This window comes from Papio anubis, chromosome 3 (genome assembly GCF_008728515.1).
Source record: "Papio anubis isolate 15944 chromosome 3, Panubis1.0, whole genome shotgun sequence".
NCBI lineage: Eukaryota > Metazoa > Chordata > Mammalia > Primates > Cercopithecidae > Papio > Papio anubis.
In genome coordinates, this window is record NC_044978.1 from 144,768,459 (window position 1) to 144,782,433 (window position 13,975).

The window sequence follows — 13,975 nt, forward strand, 5'->3', positions numbered from 1 at the left end:
ACTCTGAAACTCAGACTAACAAAGCAGTCACCATCTGGAGCATAGAAGAGGGCAAAAGAGGGAGGGTCGAGACTTGGATGCTAGCTCTCAAAGCTTCCACCTGGAAGTCACACTTTAACACTTCCATTCAATTGTCATCGGTCAAAGTAAGTCACACGGCCATATCTAACTTCTAGGGGGCAGGGAAGTGAAATCACATTATATGCCTAGAAGTGAAGAGAAAGAGAACCATTTGTAAAACAACCCTAGTGATTTACATATTCAAGTAAGTGGAGGCCTGGAAAACCCCCAGTGGATCTGATAACCTTACCGAGAAATATTTAATTTGCATGAGGGTAGTGGAAGCCATATTACAGGACGCTATGGAGTGATCGAGAAGTAAAGAAATAATGACAGTGAGAAGAGATAATTCCTTCAAGATGTTTGACTGTAAAGGGCAGACGAGAGGTAAGTGGTGGTGGGTTGTGGCCAAGGAAGGATAAAGAGTTGGTTGGTAATTTGTATGAGCATGGCTTGAGCATGTTTAGAGAACAACAGGATATGTCCAGACAAGCAGATGAGAGTTCGAAGATCCATGAGAGAGGAAGAATTGGGTAGGGTCCTTGAGCTAGCAGAAGAGATCAAACTCCAAAGTATGATAGAGGGATTGGCCTTAGATAAGACTAGGCTCCCCTCCTCCAAGTAGCAGGAGCAATGGAGAATGAGTGGGTGCAGAAGTTGATCGATTTATAGATTGAAACGTAGGAGGTTGAGGGAATTCTTGTCCAGTGGCTTCTGTTATCATTGTGAAATCAAGTTATATAAAGCTGTCATAATGTGTTCCACTTAGAGAAATTTAGGAAATCATTATAAGAAAAAGGAAGAGAGATGCTCCTTTGTAACACTTGTGATTTCCTAGAACAATGGTTAGGAGGATGCTAAGCATATCTCACCCCCACCCCCACTCCCACCCCTGTGCCACAGTTGAGCCCTATTTTAGGCACCACGGCAGTTTTGATTGCCAAATGCAATCTCCTAAGCACATGTATGTGCCTGGTGAAAAATGGTTCATCTATAGTAGTTGGAAGTAGGAGTTTGAATATAGCTGTTAAATGAAAATCTGTTTCTGCTCAAACTTACCCAAAAATATACTGAGATATTATTAACTCTGAAGGTTTTGCCCTTATTTCCTTCCTGTCTTCAACCTGAAAATGATTTCTCAGCCCATACTATACTTACACAGCTCAGGCCATTGCTTGGCTAAGAAAGATAAACTTGTCTGACCATTTTCTTTGGAGCGTAAGAAGTTGCCTTCAAGGTCTTAGGACATTGCTACCTTAGGATGCTGCTCCTCCAGTCATTTTGGGAGCTGCTGGCTCAAAAAAATCATAATCCCATCTACAAGTTCTCTTCTGCACCCTCAAGCTTGGTCAGGGCTCATGATTACTTTTTTCCCTCCTTCTTCAAATAGGGCTTTTTTTTTTTTTTTTTTTTTTTTTTTTCTTTCTGGGTTTAGACAGAGAGGGCTTCCTAGCTAATTTAATTTTGGTTCTCCTTTGTTACAAGCAGATGTCACTTTTACATCTGTGTCACTTTTACATTAAATACCCCATGTCTCCCCACCGACCAGCCCAGCAGATGTTACTACTATTAGCCAAACTCCAGCAAAAAGGTAACAGGCAGCCCCTTCTGCTAATTATAGCATTGTGGGAGTGAAGAGAAGAGGAGGGGAGGAGTGGAGTGGGGCTTTTAAATGTCCTGAAAAGTTCTTAAAATAATGCATTTTGGAGATTTGTACACCATCACCTATATAACACATACACATGGGGTACCTTCAAAGTTAATCCAGATACAGAAGCATCATCTATGAGTTAGCCATAAAAGTTCAACCCAAACCCACACAGCTAACCCAGGGCAAATGCCTTTCAAAGTGAGATCACCCTGAACATACTAACAATTACATACAACATAAATCACCATATTAATTATGCATAAATACTGTATATAATATTGTAAGACAAAACATAATTAACCTATCTAATACAAATATACCTTCCAGTAAATTCCAAAAAAATAAAATTATCTGCCTGGTTGCTTTCTTTTCTCCCATTTGATATCCTAGAGCCTGCTTTTTGATTTAGCCTACCCTCTTCCACATGCATTATAAACGTGCAATAGGAAAAATGCTGTGTCTATGCACCATCTAAATCTCAAAGTCAAGTGTTTAATATACAATTCTAGGAGACTGTACCAACATCATCATCACTGCCATCATCATAATACTGGTGACTAACAGTCACTGGATTCTTTCCATGTGCCAAGCACTGTGTTAATTGCTTTGTATACGCTATTGTCAATCAGTTAATAATTGTTAGTCTCACAGTGCCAGGAGGTTAGTTACCAGAACCTCAAAGAGTTTCTATTATGAAACGTGTATCATGGTTGCTAGGCAAATGGAAAATGTGGTGGAAATTCTAAAATGCTATGAGAATGTACTGGGTCATCAGATATGGGGCTACTGTGACTGGTATGCTTTCTGTTCCGTGGAAATAGTGTCCCAGTAAATTCTGTCTAGGTTATTTTCTTAGTGCAGGTGAGTGGGAAAGACTGCTGTCTGCTGAAGTCTTTTTGGAGAAACCCAAGGACAAATCTTGTCTATTCATTCTCGGTTGAAGGAATGTTGGTTCTGTGTTGAGTATGCCAGACAGTGGGCTAGCTGTGCTGGGATAATTTGGATGCAGCATCAAATAAAGCAATCAAAAAGAGAATTCCTCTGAAACTCTCACTGGTATTTAATATTTTATTCATTCCCATGTTATTGTGCTTCGCCTGCGGTAAAACAGCCTCGAAACAGCCTCCTAGGAGTGAGGCATTAGGAGGCTGACAAGCGTTTTCCCATGAATCGCTACTACAATACAATGGCATTTTGTTTGCTGTTTTGTTTCCTTGTCTTCTAACATTCTTTCTGACTTTCAAGGAAAAAAAGAAGAAAAAGAAACCCTTCTATGAATGGTGAAGAAAAGGAAAGAAAAGTTTCTTTTAAACTTTCAACCTTTTTCAGTTGGTATTGAGTAGCATGTAAACATTTTTTTTTTTTTTTCTGATAGTATATATGCTGGTAATCTCTTCCTTTTCGGTGTTTTAAATGGCCTTTTCCCCTCCTTTTATCACATAGCATTGCCTTTCCATTATTGATTCAGAAAATCGGCAGGGGGAAAAAGTCAACCGTGTGCGCATACTAAGAAAGGGAAGGCAGAGGCAGATGGATCAAACTCATCCATCTATCCATGTAGTCATTTATCTATCAATCCGTCCTGTTACCCACCCGCCTCTATTAAAATAAATAGCAGGCACTGTACACATTGCTGGTTGGCTGAAGTTGTGATCCGGACAAAAGGTCTGTTTGGGGAAAGGATGCTGAAGCTTAATTCTATTTGTGCCGGTTGAAAATCAGGAGGGGTTTTTCTACACTTCACTTTTATTAGATTATTTCTTATAGATGGTTTCTTTTTTCCTCCCAGACGCGTGGTGGAGGCTGCTGAAGCAGTTGGTCTATAGTTGGAATAATTAAATTAACCATTTAGTACAACTTTTAGGGGAGAGCTCGCGTGTAGAAAGCACAACTGGAACAAAACAGGGCGCTGGAGCTGGGGCTCTGGCCTGGCCCAGCCCCGCACGCCTTTCATCTCCAAGCAGAAGCAGGACCCCGGGCCACAAAAGACGGGCAGAGGGACGATAGGCCAGGGGTGGTGGGGGAGGGATGGTGACACTGAACAAAATAAACCTACAAGGTCTACAAAGGGGAAAATGAAGTCAAGCACATTTGCTCATCCGACCGTGTGGGCCCGGCGCTGAAAGGTCTGGTGGTACAAAGGCCAGAAGGCTCACGGCACCCCGACCCGGGGCGGTCGGCAGCAGGGGGTGCCCGGAGATGGCTGGCTAAGCGGCCCGGGACCGCGAGGCGGGGAGGGACCCCAGGACCGGGAGGGAGCGAGCGCCGGACCTGCCCCTTGACCGCTCCCCGACACCCTCCGCGGTCAAGCACTTCCCTTGCCAGCGCTGCTCGGCAGAGACCTCGCCCAGATCACTCAGCTTCTCCCTTTGACACCCTCTGACGCCCCGTCAGTATCCAGGTCCCCTGAGTTGCTCACTGAACTCCCCACCCCAACACTCCCTTTCGCCCAGGAAGTGCCTCTGTGCACCATCTAAGTTTCCAAGTTCCACATCTTCACCTAAGAGCCATCCTCAGAAACTGCCAACGTGAACCCCTCTACTCCGAGCTCCCAGCACTTTTTAGGTCCTAGTCTCGCCTCCTCCCTAAAAACTAACGGGGCCTGGGGACTGTCAGCAAACTTAGGACCCACGGTGAAATTGCCCTGCAGTCGGCTCAGGCGTAGGGATCAGAGCCGGGGCGCACAGCAGTGGCGCGGCACCCAGCCGTACCTCCGGAGCAGAGTGCGCGCTCTGCACCACGCGGAGACACACCCCGGGTACACTAAGACTCTAGCACCAAGTGGAGTGTGAACCTAGTTACTGTCAAAAATAGGCCTTGGAGCCGAAACACATCACCTCCTGGCCACTCCTGGTCACTCTCTTCTGCAGGGAAACGCGCTTAAACCCTGCAGCAGAGGAGCGGGCTGGCGGTGGACAACCCGGCCTGTGCTCCCTACATCCACATCTCCCGAGTGCAGGCCTCGGCGGCAGAGTTGCGTTCAGAAAACCAGCAAGCACATCCCCCAACCCGAAATCCGAGGGAACGAAGAAACTTGGACGATCTCAGCCTTGTGCTTGACAACCTATCCCCCACCTCCCTTAAGTGGCTGGGGAGGGGGATGAGCGTGGGGGAAATTCCATGTGTGGAGTCCAAAGGGATACAGCCACCTCCCGGCCCAAATGCAGATTCATATTCATGAGAGCAGGATAAATAAAGACAAATCTCCGCTGTAATAGCACTTGGATTCGCATCCGTCTTAGCTGGCCTTTAGGTTTAGGGGACTGAAGACAGATGTTTGCATCCCTTTTCTCCTCTTGTCTGGTGACCATAAAGAAAAACCATTTAGAGCGTTGCAATTTGTTTCCCGCCGCAGTAAAACCTTGTACACATTTATTTTCATTTCACCCCCGTGCACAAAAAAGTGCACACTGGTCACCAAGGGCCCTTCTTTATCAAATACGCATTGTACAACATACAACTGCAATAAAACTATCAGCCCTCCCCGTAAAACTATCACCAGGATCCTCGGTAGGTCCGGCTCCCTGCACTCCCGACTTTAGCGCTTCCTCACGCACCGAGGATTTGCAACCACCTGAAACGAGCCTGAAACTCACCCTGCAGAGAAGCACAAGGCTGGGGGACCGCTGTCCCTGTTTAATCCATTACTGCGTCCGCAGCAGTTTAGTGCGCAATAAAACACGGTGGCAGGGGAGAGCGGGCGCCCATCCACTCCCCGGCACTAGCATCGAATTAAACCACTTAGTTTGGCAAACACTGAACGCCTAAATGCCCCTATAAAGACTTTATGAGTTTGTTACTTTAATTACTGACTTGTTACAGAGCACATAAAGGGGGTAATGAATGCAATAAAACTAATTATCTACACATTTAATTCATATAAAATATCCAGGGTTTGTTTACACCACACGGCGATTCAACTAAGCTTTCCCCCTCTTGTCCACCGAGAGGAAGGATTTAATGAAATAGTTTCCCTCATTCTGCTAGGGCCTAACGAACCAAATGAAAATTACCCTCCGCTTAAATCATGGGGCCACCGAGGTCCACAAATCACTGCTCGCTTCTTTGTCTGTGCCTCGCTGCCAGCACCCAAAAGCCTGAGGAATCGGACAAGAAAGGTGCCCGACCTGGAGCCATTGCCTGGGCATTTACATGGCAAGAATTTCGCTCACTGTCGTCCGCAAACCTAAAAGGCAAACAGACACAGTCCCCGGGTCTGTGGAGGATTGTGGGCACCTGAAATAAAATAGAGGAGAGAAAGAGGGAGAGCGCCCGAAAGAGATGAAAGAGGAGATACATTTGGGTACGCTTCATGCTCGCTTGCCAGTTATGGCGTAATTAAAACGAACAACCTCACTGAAACTCCAAACCAACCAAATGCAAACCTTGCGCTAATGCAAACAGACACAGAACTGAGCGCAAAGAACACAACGGTTGAGAATCCAGATGTTTTACATTCAAAAGCTTTCCTCAGATTTTTTTTAATTATTATTTTTAAGTGGCTGTATACCCTGAGTCTCTTGAAAGCACATTTAGCTGCAAGGAGAAATGCAATTTATAAGATGCTTTCTCTCTCTCTCTCTCTCTTTTTTTTAACCCCTTCTACCAGGTGTATTTTTAAAGAAATCCGCTTATCGTTCACATAAACCCCCTTGACCCACTTACTCTATGTTACAGGGCGCCTGAGTCTTGCCAATGTCCCAGTCCTTTACAACATTTCATGCACTTCGGGGGGTAGGCTTGTTGTTAAATTGAGCGTGTAACACTCTTACAAAACAGGTTTTCTATGACATCAAGGTTTCTTCTCCCTAACTGAGGGGAAAAAAAAAGAAGAGGACGTAAAAGGGGGAAAACACACACACTATCTCAATTTATGCCTAAGGTATATGATCAGTTAAAAAGGCTTAAAAGCTCGGGGAAATTGGATCAGGGAGAATCGTCACCCAACTTTCATTATTTCCAAGTAGTGTGATTGAATTAAAGGGCAGGGAGCTGGTTAGAAGGGAGGATCAGGGGCTCGGTGCGTAATGGTGTGGTATTAAATTCTAATTAGAGATGCAGGAATCAATGATAGGGAGGTTGGACAGCTCAGTTCCCCAGTGCCAGCCCAATAGACGGATGAGTTATTGTCATGTAAAAAGCGCCAGCAATAAGACCAACCGCTTTGCTATTGTCCAAGTGGAAAGAGCCAAGTTTATTATGAGGACTATATGCTCTAGAGACCTCAGACAAGGCATCTCATAGGAGGCTTTTTCATAAAACTAGGCTCTGCTGGTAGTAAGGAGGCCAGTTTGGAGGCAGGCGTTGAGCTGTGCACATCTCCCCACTCCAGCCACCTTCTCCATATCCATCTTTTATTTCATTTTTCCACTTGGCTGAGCCATCCAGAACCTTTTCAATGTATAAAATGGAATATTCTTACCTCAATTCCTCTGCCTACGAGTCCTGTATGGCTGGGATGGACACCTCGAGCCTGGCTTCAGCCTATGCTGACTTCAGTTCCTGCAGCCAGGCCAGTGGCTTCCAGTATAACCCGATAAGGACCACTTTTGGGGCCACGTCCGGCTGCCCGTCCCTCACGCCGGGATCCTGCAGCCTGGGCACCCTCAGGGACCACCAGAGCAGTCCGTACGCCGCAGGTAAGGACCTTCAGCTTTCTCAGCGGAGGAAACCGCCTTTCCGCCTGTATATAGGAAGCCTTGATTGCATTTGAAAATGGAAATGTGTTTAGTATTTACCAAACGAAATTTGCTTACACAAATGAAAGAATTTATCACGTTAGAAGCGATTGCAGGGAGGGGTAATTCACTTACAGGGTTACACTATCCTAGTCACACCCGAACCGCCAACAAAATTATCTTAAGCTGCCAAAATGATAGGCATAATTTATTTACTTTGCGATGAGACGTAAAGCTTAGAAAATAATTAAATAACAAAGAGTAAAGCTCATTACTGGCAGTGTCTCTTTTTTTAAGAACCGACAGCGGCTCACACCTCTTTGGCTGGTCATTTTTATGATTATTTCTTTAATTTATTATTATTTTTTTGCAGCACTTTCTCCCAACTTTTGAGCCGGGTCAACTTTCTGAGAATTGAAAAGTTTCCAAAGTGGAACTGTTTGGTAACTTCTTTCCTGGCTCCCTGATACTCCTACTGAGGTTTTTGGATTTTTTTTCCTCTCTGGTTTTTTCCTGCTGAAAGCACTGTCCCCAGTCCGTCACATCGCGCTGTTTCAATCCACCCAAAGGCGCTTGTGCCGGAAACGACTCCGCCACGTACGAAGTTTGAGCCCAGGTTTCCGTAGATAACAAATTTGCTCGGTTTCTTCTGGCAGCTTCTCCGTGCGATTCTCTGCGCGGGTGTAGGTAGCGGCTGCCGGATGACCTGACCTTGGAGTCCCCACATTCTAGCTCCACGGCCGGCGCGCTGCTGGCTGATTCGCTCACTTTCTATCTCCTCTGTCATACTCTATCTAGTTCCTTACAAACTCTTCACGGACCACGGCGGCCTCAACGAGAAGCGCAAGCAGCGGCGCATCCGCACAACTTTCACCAGTGCGCAGCTCAAAGAGCTGGAAAGGGTCTTCGCGGAGACTCACTACCCCGACATCTACACTCGGGAGGAGCTGGCCCTGAAGATCGACCTCACAGAGGCGCGAGTCCAGGTACGCGCGCCTGGAAACCGACCCAGCTCCTCCGCACTGATCCGGGGAGGTGTCGGGGTGAGGGGCGGCTGGTGAAATTCGAAGTCCTGGAACCTCGAGTGAGAAAGACCTAGAGCCCCAGGGCCGATCAGAAATACTGGATTTGGTGTGGCTGTATGTTCGAGAAAGGCTTAGAGCGCGCGCTCTTGGCATTTTATTTCCAGCTGCGAAGTGTTTCCCACCCGAGCAGAGACATGGGGGGCCTTGGGACGTGGATGAACAAGGCAATTTCGGGGACAGGAAGTGCCTATGGTGGAAGGTGTGCAGACTTTGCTCCCGTATTATAGGTCTTTCCTTCCTTTGTTTCTTTTTTCCCAAATGCCTCCTAACTCAAGTGCTTTTAACCTGGCCCCATGGCATATAGGTGCATTTTCCCGGAAACTATGACTTGCATCAGATTTGCAAAGGGTCTGTAACTTCATGAAGGTCAAGAACCATAACTTACTCTAAACTGTTAGACACAGGTGCGCTCACGAGTTGGCCACAGCGCCTCTCTGGGTGAGCCCCCGACCGAGAAGCGGTACGCACCATCGCATGCTCTTCCAGGCCCAAAGGCCCGGGATGGGCGTCGGAGCAAACCCAGAGGATCCCTTTTCCTTCTACCAATTAGAGTTGAACTTTAGAATTTAGGCTTAGGATTGAATGACGAGCTCGGGGCTTGCTCAAGAAGCAGACTGAACAGAGGTCCACCAAAATAAGGCCTTCCCTTTCAGGGTCTTTCTGGGACCTGTAGCTTTTTTAACTCTGCCGCAAGCCTTCATTTCCCTGGCGTGCTCACTTCCCCTAAGATAGTTTCTCCGAAGATGCACAGCAGCAAGAAGCGGTAGACTTGGTGGACTGGGTGCGCGCAGGGGTGACCACGGCTCATGGGGAGGAGGGTGTTAAAACAAGCCGAAGTAGAACGTGGGCCACCCTAATCGTTGCTTTTCTTTCCCATTTTCCTCTTTCTTCCCCTGCTTCATCGTCTCTCCTTCCGTCTTGGGCCAGGTGTGGTTCCAGAACCGCCGTGCCAAGTTTCGCAAGCAGGAGCGCGCAGCGGCAGCCGCGGCGGCCGCGGCCAAGAACGGCTCCTCGGGCAAAAAAACTGACTCCTCCAGGGACGACGAGAGCAAAGAGGCCAAGAGCACCGACCCGGACAGCACTGGGGGCCCAGGTCCCAACCCCAACCCCACCCCCAGCTGCGGGGCGAATGGCGGCGGCGGCGGCGGGCCCAGCCCGGCGGGAGCTCCAGGGGCGGCGGGGCCCGGGGGCCCGGGAGGCGAACCCGGCAAGGGCGGCGCAGCAGCGGCGGCGGCGGCCGCAGCAGCAGCGGCGGCGGCCGCGGCGGCGGCAGCAGCTGGAGGCCTGGCTGCGGCTGGGGGCCCTGGACAAGGCTGGGCTCCCGGCCCCGGCCCCATCACCTCCATCCCGGATTCGCTTGGGGGCCCCTTCGCCAGCGTCCTATCTTCGCTCCAAAGACCCAACGGTGCCAAAGCCGCCTTAGTGAAGAGCAGTATGTTCTGATCTGGGATCCTGCGGCGGCGGCGGCGGCGACAGCGGGCGAGCCAGGGCCCGGGCGGGCGAGTGGGCGAGCGGGTAGGCCCAAGGCTATTGTCGTCGCTGCTGCCATGGCTTTTTCATCGAGGGCCTAAAGTAATCGCTCTAAGAATAAAGGGAAAAAGGCGTCGCCCTCATTTCAACCCCACTCCTACCCCCCTTCCTCAACTCCCAAACAAAACAAAACAAACTTCCCTGGCTTCGCACCTGCCTGGGGCCACGCATCGGGGCCTGGGCTCCTGCTGCTGACCAGGGGTTGTGAGCAGCGCGGCCTGGACGCGGGGGCACTCTCAGGGGGCTGTGTCTGCGTGTCAGTTTGTGTCTGTCTCGGGGAATGTATGACTGTGGCCCAAGCAGGTGACAGGAAGAGATGGGGGCTCGCAACCAACTCAGTGACTTGTTTAGAAAAAAAAAAAAAAGACAAAAAAGTAAAAATAAAAACAAAAAGTTGGAAGACAGAAACCATTAAAAAACAAAAAGCTAACAACCCAGAAAGATTTAAAAAACATAAGAAAAAAAAAAAAAGACAAATTAAAGGAGGGGCTGGGGAGAAGCTGCAGCTGGAACTGAAGATTCGATCTTGTGAACCCCTAAATCCGCTCCCTCCTAACAGCACGGATTCTCTTGGGGCTCTTCTTCAGGGAAGAGTAGGGACGCCTTTCCAGCTCCCCCTTCCTATTCCTGTCCTTGGGTTCGGGTCACTGCGGCGACGACTCACTCAGACTGTCCCGGTGGCCGGAATGACTTTCTCGCTCCCCCTTGCCTGTCCCACCTCGCTGAACACTATCCCGCCATTAGGGCATCGGAACCCCACACAGTTGCAACTCCCAACCCCGAATCTTTGCAGCCGTTGGGCCCTGAAAGATGCCCTATCCATGAGATGCCTTTTCATCTACAAACTCTGCAAAATGTGTCTCATGTTTCGCAACTCTTTTTTTCCCCCTTGCTCCCGCCTACCCCGTTGGCATTTTCTTCTTCCACCAGCTTTTACTGAACTTTTTGGCACTGCTTTGGATTGGAGTCAATTGCAGTCCACATAACTGGCTGCAGAAAAATCTACCGAGCAAGGAAAAGGCACACACACGTTTGCAGAAGTGTCTCGGTTTGCATTTCTGTTGGAATGATCCGAACTGGACTCACATCCTGTATGGTGGATGGACTGTATATTGAGGGTTCCATTCTTCGCGCAGTTTAGACATCTCTGTTTTGATTTTTTTGTTGTTATTTTTATTTTAAAAGGCACAAACTCTAGATATTAGTTGAATGTTGAGGCTTTAACTTTTTCGGTGTCTTTCTACAACTGTGTTCTGTGACTCAATTGTATCGTGTTAATATCAGTACAGACCGTCTCCTCTACGTGACCGTATAATGTTTTTCTCTTCTTGTAGTCTCTATGGCGTGTCTTTATGGTGTAATAAGGTTCTCACGGGTTCAATCTTTTGTGTTTAGAGAGGCCACAGTTCAGACAATGGTATATATTTTTGTTATCAGGTGCATGTCTGTCTGATTTCTTTTTTTTCCTGTTGGACTATGTTTGTGAACATAATTGTCATAAGTTATGTTTCAGATTTTTGAATTTATTTATATGTGTTATAATGAATGCTTCTATTTAAAAGGGAAATATTTCTACATGTGCATATAGTTTTCCAAGAGTGTACCATTAACTTGATTGTTGATAATAAAAACAAAAAGCAAGTTTAGCAATTGAATTCTTCTTTTTCTTGATTCATATTTTTTGGGTTGGTAATTTTTTTAAGTTTTATTTCAAAAGGATAAGGGAAGATAAAGGAAATTGTACTAAAAATAGCAAGAACCCCACTTGGCTCTGGACATCCAGGTGGGTTGTGACATCTAAACCCATGCAGCCAAATTCAGCCAAATATAAAATTTAGTGCTTCAGAGAGCAGGGAGGATTCTTGTCCATGCTTTTCTGTCCCCTAGAAGCACACCAGGGACTGATAAATCTTAGTCCACATCTGGCTGCGGATATGTGGACTAAGTAGCAGCCAAGGCAGGATTTGAATTCAGGTCTTTGAGGTGGACTTAAAATGACAGTGGATTCTGCATGCAGGTGCCTTCAAGACCAGTGATGTCCGGCAAGGTCTGGGCTGTCCAGCTCCCCAAAACCCTGCAGACTGCTGACACCCCAGGACACCCGACAAGCTCCATGTGTGCAGGTGACCAAGTGCTATATGGAACAGGGTGTGCCTTCCATGCATTTTCTCATCTATCCTTCAAAACAAGACCATGAAGCAGGTACAATTCCTATCCTCTGTTTTCTTTTAAATAGGTGAGGGAATGGAGGCAACAGAGACTTAACCTGCTGAAGCACCCCTGGTTTATGAGTGATGGGGCCAGCCTTTGAAACGAGAAAATTTCATTCTAGAGCCTGTGACATTTAACTATACCAATGGTTCTCAAAGTGTGGCTCCTGTACCAGAAGCATCAGCCTCACCTGGGAATTTGCTAGACAGAAATTCTTGGGACCCACCTTGGACCTACTGAATCAGAAACTCTGGAGGTGGGGTCCAGCAATGTGCTTTAAGGTCTAGAGGTTATGAGAACCACTAAACTACCCTATAAGAAACACAAATCAGAAAATTCCAGAACTGGGACTACCTTGGGAACAGGTGAGGGGAAGAATTCTGGCAGCTTTAATGATCTCTTTTGGAGGGAAGGGGTCCTCACTACAACCCCAAAATGGAATCCTGCCTCTTCCTTGGACCCTTTGACTGGGCCACTTTCTCCAAGCAGAAGCCCTGTGTAAACTTCTGGTACTTACCTTTGTACCTCTCTGACTGGGCATAATCAACACATAATTCAGTTTCCCTCATTTGAAGGGAGGCCACAGTTTGCCTCCTCTGGTTTAAGGATTAGCAGTTGATCTGGTTTAAATTTATCAGGGCTTCTTGCCACAAGCATCCAAATGTGGCTTGCATTTGATCAGGCAAGTTCATTCAGAAATCTCAGATATTTGCATCATATCAAACTTTGAATCATCTTTCTAGAAGGCTTTTAGGGCCAGGTGTGGTGGCTCATGCCTGTAATCCCAATCCTTTGGGAAGCCAAGGCAGAAGGATCACTTGAAGGCAAGAGTTGGAAACCCACCTAAGCAAAATGTGAAGATCTCTTCTCAAAAAAAAGAAGAAAAAAAAAAAAAAGAAAGAAAGAAAAGAAAAGAAAAGAAAAATTAGCCAAGTGTGGTGGCACATGCCTGTAGTCCTAGCTACTTGGGAGGCTAAGGTGGGATAATTGCTTGAGCCCAGGAGCTAAGGTGGCAATGAGCTATGATCATGCCACTGCACTCCAGCCTAGGTGACAGAGAGAGACCCTGTCTGGAAAAAAAAAAAAAAAAAAAAAGAATAAAATAAAAGGCTTTTAAATATTCCTTAAACATTCTATCTCTAAATGCCCTTCAGTAAAGTCTCCAAGATAACATTGTTTATAAAGAGTGCCACTAATTGTGCTAGTTTAATATGCCAGCAATTCCTGAACCTCTTAGGTTCTAGTCTTCGGTTGTAAATATAACTTAGAAGGTCTGAGACAGGCAGACCACAAAAGCAATAATTTGTTGGCAAAAAGAGCAATCAAGGTCCTGGGCCTGGCCACAGGAAAGTTCACCTTCCTATAGTCATGGAAGCCCATGAGGTAAGTCTCTGTAAGCTTTTGGGCAGGCTAGTGGACAGGCATTCTGGAAAAGGCAAGACCAATGGAGAAAAAGAAAGCAATGAGTGGAGAGAGGAAGAAGAGGGATAGAGAAAGAAGAGGAAAAACAAATAGCCACAGGGTTTCTTTGGAAATCCCAGAGAAGGCCCTAGAAATCTTTTCAGATGTGAATAAACTGATGAGGATCACCAAATTTCCTTCTCCTGGTCTTGAGCGACTTTGAGTGACTTGTCTCCAGGACAAGGGAAACTCTGGGGATTGGTGAGAAAACCATGCCTCTCACCTCCATCCCAGTTTCCCAGAGAGGACTGCATTGTAAATGTCTGGACGCACCCAGCTCTAGCTCTAGTATTTTGAAT

General features: G+C 47.0%; 1 protein-coding gene across 1 annotated transcript; it reads left to right on the forward strand.

Annotated features, from left to right (window-relative positions):
• The first annotated feature begins 1,493 nt into the window (after positions 1 to 1,493).
• PHOX2B (paired like homeobox 2B) lies at positions 1,494 to 11,631 on the forward strand. Its single transcript, XM_003898623.4, has 3 exons — positions 1,494 to 7,350; positions 8,188 to 8,375; positions 9,402 to 11,631. The coding sequence occupies exons 1-3, from the start codon at positions 7,110 to 7,112 to the stop codon at positions 9,915 to 9,917; spliced, it is 945 nt and encodes a 314-aa protein (XP_003898672.1). The 5' UTR covers positions 1,494 to 7,109; the 3' UTR covers positions 9,918 to 11,631.
• Positions 11,632 to 13,975: the final 2,344 nt, after the last annotated feature.

Bases quoted from the DNA above. Each gene is read 5' to 3' on its own strand.
- PHOX2B (XM_003898623.4), top strand. From the start codon at position 7,110: ATGTATAAAATGGAATATTCTTACCTCAATTCCTCTGCCTACGAGTCC. The intron at 7,351-8,187 runs GTAAGGACCTTC...TACTCTATCTAG, and splicing joins GAGCAGTCCGTACGCCGCAG to TTCCTTACAAACTCTTCACG. The intron at 8,376-9,401 runs GTACGCGCGCCT...GTCTTGGGCCAG, and splicing joins TCACAGAGGCGCGAGTCCAG to GTGTGGTTCCAGAACCGCCG.